A 10,000-nucleotide genomic window follows, 5' to 3' on the forward strand; every position below is an offset into this window, starting at 1 on the left:
TATTTATTGAATTTTCCACACAAACAAAGATCAAAAACAACAAACACAGAAATAATAAATACACAGCTGGAGTCCAGTCTCAGGACAACATAAAGACAACAACAATAAACAGGAGAGATAAATTACAAAGTGCACCATCAATCAATCAATCAATCAATCCATCCATCCATCCATCCATCAATCCATCAATCCATCCATCCATCCATCCATCCATCCATCCATCCATCCATCCATCCATCCATCAATCCATCAATCAATCAATCCATCCATCCATCCATCCATCAATCCATCAATCAATCAATCCATCAATCCATCAATCAATCAATCCATCCATCCATCCATCCATCCATCCATCAATCCATCAATCCATCAATCCATCCATCCATCCATCAATCCATCAATCAATCCATCCATCCATCCATCCATCCATCCATCCATCCATCCATCCATCAATCCATCAATCCATCCATCCATCCATCCATCCATCCATCCATCCATCCATCCATCAATCAATCAAGCTTTATTTATAAAGCACCTTTCATACAAATCAAATGCAACACAAAGAGCTTTACAGTGATTGAAAAACAAGAATCAATCAATCAATCTTTATTTGTATCGCGCCAAATCACAACAAACGTTATCTCAAGACGCTTTAACAAACAGAGCAGGTCTAGACCACTCTATGTCAAATTATGAACAGAGACCCAACACCAAGACCGGATCAGACTCAGTCTGACCCCACCTTAATCCACCATGAGCATCTGCACCTCGCAGTATTTAGCTAGTTACAGTGGAGAGGACAAACTTCCTTTAACAGGCAGAAACCTCCAGCAGGACCAGACTCATGTTAGACACACATCTGCTGAGACCGTGTTGGAGAGAGGGATAGAGGGAGATGAAGAGAGAGAGAGATGATAGTGAAGAGACGAGTAGTAGAAGCTGTTGCAGCTGTAGTCCAGAACGTCTGCAGCAGGAGGACGTCTACGGCAGCTCAGAGGAACTTACGAGACAAGGGAGCTCAGGGACTCCAGAAAGGTCTATGGTTAGTAACTTTAATGGGGACAGGAAGAGTTAAAGTAAGTGATGGGGGGGTTGGGGGGAAGGGGGTGAGCTAGGATCCCAGTGTGTCAGTGCGCCAGTTCCCCCGGCAGTCTAGGCCTATAGCAGCATAACTAAGACCTGGTCCAAGCCTGATCCAGCTCTAACTATAACTATAAGCTTTATCAAAAAGGAAAGTTTGAAGCCTACTCTTAAAAGTAGAGAGGGTGTCTGCCTCCCGGACCCTGACTGGTAGATGATTCCAAAGGAGAGGGGCCTGATAACTGAAGGCTCTACCTCCCATACTACTTTTAGAGACTTTAGGTACGAGGAGCAGGCGAGAGAGAGAGAGAGAAGGAAGGAAAGAAGGAAGAGATAAAGAGAGGAGGAGGAAGAAAGCGATACAGAGAAGGAAGGAAGGAAAGAAGGAAGGAAGAGGCTGAGAGAGAAGGAAAGAAAGGAGGAAGGAAGAGAGAAAGAAGGACAGATGGAAAGAAGATAGATAGAGAGAGAGAGAGAGAGAAGGAAGGGAGGAAGAGAGAGGGAAAGAGAAGGAAGGAAAGAAGGAAGAGAGAGAGAAGGGAGAGGGAAGGAAGGAAGAGAGAGAGAGAGAGGGAAGGAAAGAAAGAAGGAAAGAAGGAAGAAGAATGTGTATTGGGATTTTTGGGGTTCTGACACTTTTGGATAATTGAATACGCCCCGGATGCCGCGTGTTCTAGTTCCAGGGTTCGTTCTGGACTTGGGACTGAGTGGGGAGGCTCCTGCTGTACATATCTGCAGAGATATTAACATGATGTCATATATTGTATTTTATTTCTCTATATCTGTTACATATTGAGATCCTGGAGGGGCAGCGTCAGAGCTTCATCACACTCAGGAGTCGACAACAGAATGCTCTTAGTGGTCCGAGTTTAAAGTCTCAGAATAAGATCTTGATGTGAAGTGGTCAGACTCTTTCTAACATGTGAGAACCACTGAGGACATTGAGGGTGTTTGCCTTCTTAAAGACATAAAGCCTGACGTGTAGATATTTGTAGAAACCCGTAGAGGGTCGATTGTACTGATCTCTTAAAAGTTCAAATGTTTTGAAGCTCCCGTCACCATGGAGATCATATACCCTCTTTAAACCTGCAGTCTCCCATGACCCTACATGCAGGTCCTGTCCTGCCCCCATGGTGAGCGTGTCTGATTGGTAGATTAACCGCAGTGTTTTTATTCCGCCCGCCGTTCACACTAACATCACACACACCTGAGATTCACTTGATTTAATACCTCCTGATCATCGGCCTGAGAGTGTGAATGCGTCTCTCCTCCCGGTGTTCCGGTTTTAAAAGTGACCCTGTAAACTGGAGACCTTCAGCTGAACGTGTCAGTGTTTGTGGAGTTTACACAGCTGTTGAAACACAGAGGGAGTTCCTGGGAATGCAAACTAGTTTAGTTTTTATTAAGATTTCAAAATATCCTCATCAGATATTTAATGATGGTCTAAAGAGAGTCCCTCAGAGTCCCTCAGAGTCCCTCAGAGTCCCTCAGAGTCCCTCAGAGAGAGTTTAAGGGCTGGATTAGTTTAAATGTTTTCAGGAAGAGAGCGGCGAAGATCTCTTAGGTGTTGATCCTCATGTCCTCTCCGTCTCTGTAGACCTCTTCATGTCCTCTCAGTCTCAGTAGACCTCCTCATGTCATCACAGTCTCTGTAGACCTCCTCATGTCCTCTCAGTCTCTGTAGACCTCCTCATGTCCTCTCAGTCTCTGTAGACCTGCTGATGCTCTCTCAGACTCTGTAGACCACCTGATGTCTCAGGACAAGGAGGACTAAGAGGACGACGAGGACGACGAGGCTTTCAGGTATGTGCACAGAAACTGGTCCAGGCTGTAGACCGCCCCCCAGCCCACCTGAGGGTCCATGCTGATGAAGTGGTCCAGGTTCATCTGACTCTCTGAGGAGGAAACACAGAACCGTCATGTTCAGGTGGATCAAACACACCTGTCCACAAATCAAGGTGAGGACCAGCAGAAACCTGCAGAGCGTAAGGGGGGGTATGGAGGGGGGGGCATCCTCCAGGACCCGTCAGAGTTCTTCATGTGGGACCGGTCAGACGCAAAATTCAACAGGTAACTGTGGGCCGGTACGACACGGAGACACCTGTCAGGGAGAGACCAAGGTGAGTTACCTGTGGTAGGCGGGGCTAATGTGTTACCTGTGGAAGGGGGGCTTGTGTGTTACCTGTGGTAGGCGGGGCTAATGTGTTACCTGTGGTAGGCAGGGTTTATGTGTTACCTGTGGTAGGCGGGGTTTATGTGTTACCTGTGGTAGGCGGGGCTAATGTGTTACCTGTGGTAGGGGGGGTTTATGTGTTACCTGTGGTAGGGGGGGTTTATGTGTTACCTGTGGTAGGGGGGGGTTCATGTGTTACCTGTGGTAGGCGGGGTTTATGTGTTACCTGTGGTAGGCGGGGTTTATGTGTTACCTGTGGTAGGCGGGGGTTTATGTGTTACCTGTGGTAGGCGGGGTTTATGTGTTACCTGTGGTAGGGGGGGGTTTATGTGTTACCTGTGATAGGGGGGGTTTGTGTGTTACCTGTGGTAGGCGGGGTTTATGTGTTACCTGTGGTAGGCGGGGTTTATGTGTTACCTGTGGTAGGCGGGGTTTATGTGTTACCTGTGGTAGGCGGGGTTTATGTGTTACCTGTGGTAGGCGGGGTTTAGGTGGCGGTCTGAGTGCAGAGCCTGGTCAGCGTACAGTTCCAGGCTGCACGGAAACGACAGCTGAGAGTCCAGATCATGGACCAGAGATCCGGACTTCAGGCTGACCTGCAGCAGGACTACATGATAATCCTGAAACACAGGGAGACCCCATCAGTGACCTCATTATGACATCATCAGGATTTAAGATCTGTCCCCCATGTAGACAACAACATCACCAACCCAAACCACTGGCTGGTCCCCTCGCCCGGACTTCTGCTTCCACAGAGGAACCTAACGGAGAACACAAAGAGAACATCTGGGACCGCTTCCATATACACATCTGTAGAACCTGACTGATGTTCTTTAGAACCTGACTGATGTTCTTTAGAACCTGACTGATGTTCTTTAGAACCTGAACCTGACTGATGTTCTTTAGAACCTGAACCTGACTGATGTTCTTTAGAACCTGACTGATGTTCTGTAGAACCTGACTTATGTTCTTTAGAACCTGACTGATGTTCTGTAGAACCTGTATGATGTTCTTTAGAACCTGAACCTGACTGATGTTCTGTAGAACCTGAATGATGTTCTTGAGAACCTGAACCTGACTGATGTTCTGTAGAACCTGAACCTGACTGATGTTCTTTAGAACCTGACTGATGTTCTTTAGACCCTGACTGATGTGCTTTAGACCCTGACTGATGTTCTCCAGAACCTGACTGATGTTCTTTAGACCCTGGCTGATGTTCTTCAGAACCTGACTGATGTTCTTCAGAACCTGACTGATGTGCTTTAGACCCTGACTGATTTTCTCCAGAACCTGACTGATGTTCTTTAGAATCTGAACCTGACTGATGTTCTTTAGAACCTGACTGATGTTCTGTAGAACCTGACTGATGTTCTTTAGAACCTGACTGATGTTCTGTAGAACCTGACTGATGTTCTTTAGAATCTGAACCTGACTGATGTTCTGTAGAACCTGAATGATGTTCTTGAGAACCTGAACCTGACTGATGTTCTGTAGAACCTGAACCTGACTGATGTTCTTTAGAACCTGACTGATGTTCTTTAGACCCTGACTGATGTGCTTTAGACCCTGACTGATGTTCTCCAGAACCTGACTGATGTTCTTTAGACCCTGGCTGATGTTCTTCAGAACCTGACTGATGTTCTTCAGAACCTGACTGATGTGCTTTAGACCCTGACTGATTTTCTCCAGAACCTGACTGATGTTCTGTAAGACCTGGCTGATGTTCTTTAGACCCTGACTGATGTTCTTTAGACCCTGACTGATGTTCTGTAAGACCTGGCTGATGTTCTTTAGACCCTGACTGATGTTCTGTAGAACCTGACTGATGCTCTGTAAGACCTGGCTGATGTTCTTTAGACCCTGACTGATGTTCTTTAGACCCTGACTGATGTTCTTTAGACCCTGACTGATGTTCTCCAGAACCTGACTGATGTTCTTTAGACCCTGACTGATGTTCTTCAGAACCTGACTGATGTTCTTTAGACCCTGACTGATGTGCTTTAGACCCTGACTGATTTTCTCCAGAACCTGACTGATGTTCTTTAGAACGTGACTGATGTGCTTTAGACTCTGACTGATGTTCTTCAGACCCTGACTGATGTTCTTTAGACCCTGACTGATGTTCTTTAGACCCTGACTGATGTTTTGTAGAACCTGACTGATGTTCTTTAGACCCTGACTGATGTTCTTTAGACCCTGACTGATGTTCTTTAGACCCTGACTGATGTGCTTTAGACCCTGACTGATATTCTTTAGACCCTGACTGATGTTTTGTAGAACCTGACTGATGTTCTTTAGACTCTGACTGATGTTCTTTGGACCCTGACTGATGTTCTTTAGACCCTGACTGATGTGCTTTAGACTCTGACTGATGTTCTTCAGAACCTGACTGATGTTCTTTAGACCGTGACTGATGTGCTTTAGACTCTGACTGATGTTCTTCAGACCCTGACTGATGTTCTTTAGACCCTGACTGATGTTCTTTAGAACCTGACTGATGTTCTGTAGAACCTGACTGATGTTCTTTAGAATCTGAACCTGACTGATGTTCTTTAGAACCTGACTGATGTTCTGTAGAACCTGACTGATGTTCTTTAGAACCTGACTGATGTTCTGTAGAACCTGACTGATGTTCTTTAGAATCTGAACCTGACTGATGTTCTGTAGAACCTGAATGATGTTCTTGAGAACCTGAACCTGACTGATGTTCTGTAGAACCTGAACCTGACTGATGTTCTTTAGAACCTGACTGATGTTCTTTAGACCCTGACTGATGTGCTTTAGACCCTGACTGATGTTCTCCAGAACCTGACTGATGTTCTTTAGACCCAGGCTGATGTTCTTCAGAACCTGACTGATGTTCTTCAGAACCTGACTGATGTGCTTTAGACCCTGACTGATTTTCTCCAGAACCTGACTGATGTTCTGTAAGACCTGGCTGATGTTCTTTAGACCCTGACTGATGTTCTTTAGACCCTGACTGATGTTCTGTAAGACCTGGCTGATGTTCTTTAGACCCTGACTGATGTTCTGTAGAACCTGACTGATGCTCTGTAAGACCTGGCTGATGTTCTTTAGACCCTGACTGATGTTCTTTAGACCCTGACTGATGTTCTCCAGAACCTGACTGATGTTCTTTAGACCCTGACTGATGTTCTTCAGAACCTGACTGATGTTCTTTAGACCCTGACTGATGTGCTTTAGACCCTGACTGATTTTCTCCAGAACCTGACTGATGTTCTTTAGAACGTGACTGATGTGCTTTAGACTCTGACTGATGTTCTTCAGACCCTGACTGATGTTCTTTAGACCCTGACTGATGTTCTTTAGACCCTGACTGATGTTTTGTAGAACCTGACTGATGTTCTTTAGACCCTGACTGATGTTCTTTAGACCCTGACTGATGTTCTTTAGACCCTGACTGATGTGCTTTAGACCCTGACTGATATTCTTTAGACCCTGACTGATGTTTTGTAGAACCTGACTGATGTTCTTTAGACTCTGACTGATGTTCTTTGGACCCTGACTGATGTTCTTTAGACCCTGACTGATGTGCTTTAGACTCTGACTGATGTTCTTTAGAACCTGACTGATGTTCTTCAGACTCTGACTGATGTTCTTCAGACCCTGACTGATGTTCTTTAGACCCTGAGTGATGTGCTTTAGACTCTGACTGATGTTCTTCAGACCCTGACTGATGTTCTTTAGACCCTGACTGATGTTTTGTAGAACCTGACTGATGTTCTTTAGACCCTGACTGATGTTCTTTAGACCCTGACTGACGTTTTGTAGACCCTGACTGACGTTTTGTAGAACCTGACTGATGTTCTGAGAGTACGTACCTGCCGGTTCTCGTTAGAGATGAAGACCACGAACAGGTCTTCCAGAGGTGTGGTTCTCTCCATCCTGACAAACTCACAGAGTTTCCAAACATTCTCCTCACTGCAGAACGACAGAACCACAAACAGTCAGACCAGCAGCAGAACCACAAACAGTCAGACCAGCAGCAGAACCACAAACAGTCAGACCAGCAGCAGAACCACAAACAGTGAGACCAGCAGCAGAACTGGGTACAGGTAGATTTCAGGTTCTCGTTTTTGATTGGACCTCTCAGACAGTTGATGTTCTCAGCAGCCAATCAGATTCACGGCTCTCATATGTGCAGTATTTACAGTAAACATAAATTTATATATGTATATGTTTACAGATATATGTATATGTTTACAGATATATGTATATGTTTACAGATATATTTATATGTTTACAGATATATTTATATATGTATTTATATTACAGATATATATTTATATGTATGTTTACAGATATAAATCCTATATGTATTTATATATATGTGTACAGATATATATTTATATATATGTTTACCAATAACAGGAAGTATAAATGCAGCTCTCGCGGCTCGGTGTGATCCTCTCCTCGTCCTCCATTTTGGTGTCACACTGAAAACGCTCCGCCGGAAGTCTCCTCGGTAGGTCCTGTTAGTTCCGCAGTGAGCGTGTTGCGCATGCGCGGTTTCTCTGCCGTGATTTTAAGCTGACGTAACCGGAAGGTCCCGGGCTCCATCAGCCTCCCTGAGCCGGTTAGTTAATTTAAAGTTCCTCATTATTAATTATTTATTACTTTAAGGAGAATACAAACCATCAACTCTTTTCAAACCCTGTGAAACTTTATTAACCTGACAGGACATATAACAAGAGTTTTTACTAACAGACAAACTTTACTGTCAGACTTCTCTCCATGAAGAAAACCAGAACAAACAGGAAACTAACAAGAGGAATAACTGATCATTAATATCTATATTCTATCTTTGATATCAGACTCTATTACTCTATTTCATTAGACAGAGAATCTGACAAAAACAACCAGATATAACAAAATCCATCCTCTGATATATTGAATTTATGATTTCATGTTTAAAACTCACATCAAACACTTTTTAATCTCAGCTCATCAAATAGACTGTTTATAATCTCAGGACACCCTTACTGACTGTTATAAGGTCTGTTAAAGAACACCCTTACTGACTGTTATAAGGACTGTTAAAGGACACCCTTACTGACTGTTATAAGGTCTGTTAAAGAACACCCTTAATGACTGTTATAAGGACTGTTAAAGGACACCCTTACTGACTGTTATAAGGTCTGTTAAAGGACACCCTTACTGACTGTTATAAGGACTGTTAAAGAACACCCTTACTGACTGTTATAAGGACTGTTAAAGGACACCCTTACTGACTGTTATAAGGTCTGTTAAAGGACACCCTTACTGACTGTTATAAGGTCTGTTAAAGAACACCCTTACTGACTGTTATAAGGACTGTTAAAGGACACCCTTACTGACTGTTATAAGGTCTGTTAAAGGACACCCTTACTGACTGTTATAAGGTCTGTTAAAGGACACCCTTACTGACTGTTATAAGGTCTGTTAAAGAACACCCTTACTGACTGTTATAAGGTCTGTTAAAGGACACCCTTAATGACTGTTATAAGGTCTGTTAAAGAACACCCTTACTGACTGTTATAAGGTCTGTTAAAGGACACCCTTACTGACTGTTATAAGGTCTGTTAAAGGACACCCTTAATGACTGTTATAAGGACTGTTAAAGGACACCCTTACTGACTGTTATAAGGACTGTTAAAGGACACTCTTACTGACTGTTATAAGGTCTGTTAAAGAACACCCTTACTGACTGTTATAAGGTCTGTTAAAGGACACCCTTACTGACTGTTATAAGGACTGTTAAAGGACACCCTTAATGACTGTTATAAGGACTGTTAAAGGACACCCTTACTGACTGTTATAAGGACTGTTAAAGAACACCCTTAATGACTGTTATAAGGTCTGTTAAAGGACACCCTTAATGGCTGTTATAAGGTCTGTTAAAGAACACCCTTAATGACTGTTATAAGGACTGTTAAAGAACACCCTTACTGACTGTTATAAGGTCTGTTAAAGGACACCCTTAATGGCTGTTATAAGGTCTGTTAAAGGACACCCTTACTGACTGTTATAAGGTCTGTTAAAGGACACCCTTAATGACTGTTATAAGGTCTGTTAAAGGACACCCTTACTGACTGTTATAAGGTCTGTTAAAGGACACCCTTAATGACTGTTATAAGGTCTGTTAAAGGACACCCTTACTGACTGTTATAAGGTCTGTTAAAGGACACCCTTAATGACTGTTATAAGGTCTGTTAAAGGACACCCTTAATGACTGTTATAAGGTCTGTTAAAGGACACCCTTACTGACTGTTATAAGGTCTGTTAAAGAACACCTTTAATGACTGTTATAAGGTCTGTTAAAGGACACCCTTAATGACTGTTATAAGGTCTGTTAAAGAACACCCTTACTGACTGTTATAAGGTCTGTTAAAGGACACCCTTACTGACTGTTATAAGGTCTGTTAAAGGACACCCTTACTGACTGTTATAAGGTCTGTTAAAGGACACCCTTACTGACTGTTATAAGGTCTGTTAAAGGACACCCTTAATGACTGTTATAAGGTCTGTTAAAGGACACCCTTAATGACTGTTATAAGGTCTGTTAAAGGACACCCTTAATGACTGTTATAAGGTCTGTTAAAGGACACCCTTACTGACTGTTATAAGGTCTGTTAAAGGACACCCTTAATGACTGTTATAAGGTCTGTTAAAGGACACCCTTAATGACTGTTATAAGGTCTGTTAAAGGACACCCTTAATGACTGTTATAAGGTCTGTTAAAGGACA

General features: G+C 43.3%; 1 protein-coding gene across 1 annotated transcript; it reads right to left on the reverse strand.

The window, feature by feature from the left end:
* Nucleotides 1–2,451: 2,451 nt before the first annotated feature.
* Nucleotides 2,452–7,769, reverse strand: wdyhv1 (WDYHV motif containing 1). The gene is made up of 6 exons (XM_034679411.1): nucleotides 7,637–7,769; nucleotides 7,096–7,195; nucleotides 3,964–4,014; nucleotides 3,725–3,873; nucleotides 3,057–3,181; nucleotides 2,452–2,975 (listed from the first exon to the last, which is right to left on the reverse strand). The coding sequence occupies exons 1-6, from the start codon at nucleotides 7,696–7,698 to the stop codon at nucleotides 2,851–2,853; spliced, it is 612 nt and encodes a 203-aa protein (XP_034535302.1). The 5' UTR covers nucleotides 7,699–7,769; the 3' UTR covers nucleotides 2,452–2,850.
* Nucleotides 7,770–10,000: the final 2,231 nt, after the last annotated feature.

This window comes from Notolabrus celidotus, unplaced genomic scaffold (genome assembly GCF_009762535.1).
Source record: "Notolabrus celidotus isolate fNotCel1 unplaced genomic scaffold, fNotCel1.pri scaffold_539_arrow_ctg1, whole genome shotgun sequence".
Lineage (NCBI taxonomy): Eukaryota > Metazoa > Chordata > Actinopteri > Labriformes > Labridae > Notolabrus > Notolabrus celidotus.

Excerpts from the sequence above, each read along its gene's own strand:
- wdyhv1 (XM_034679411.1), bottom strand. The coding sequence starts at position 7,698 with ATGGAGGACGAGGAGAGGATCACACCGAGCCGCGAGAGCTGCATTTAT. Across the intron at positions 4,015-7,095 it reads TCTCTAACGAGAACCGGCAG|GTTCCTCTGTGGAAGCAGAA; the intron begins GTACGTACTCTC and ends GTTCTCCGTTAG. Across the intron at positions 3,874-3,963 it reads GGGACCAGCCAGTGGTTTGG|GATTATCATGTAGTCCTGCT; the intron begins GTTGGTGATGTT and ends CCTGTGTTTCAG.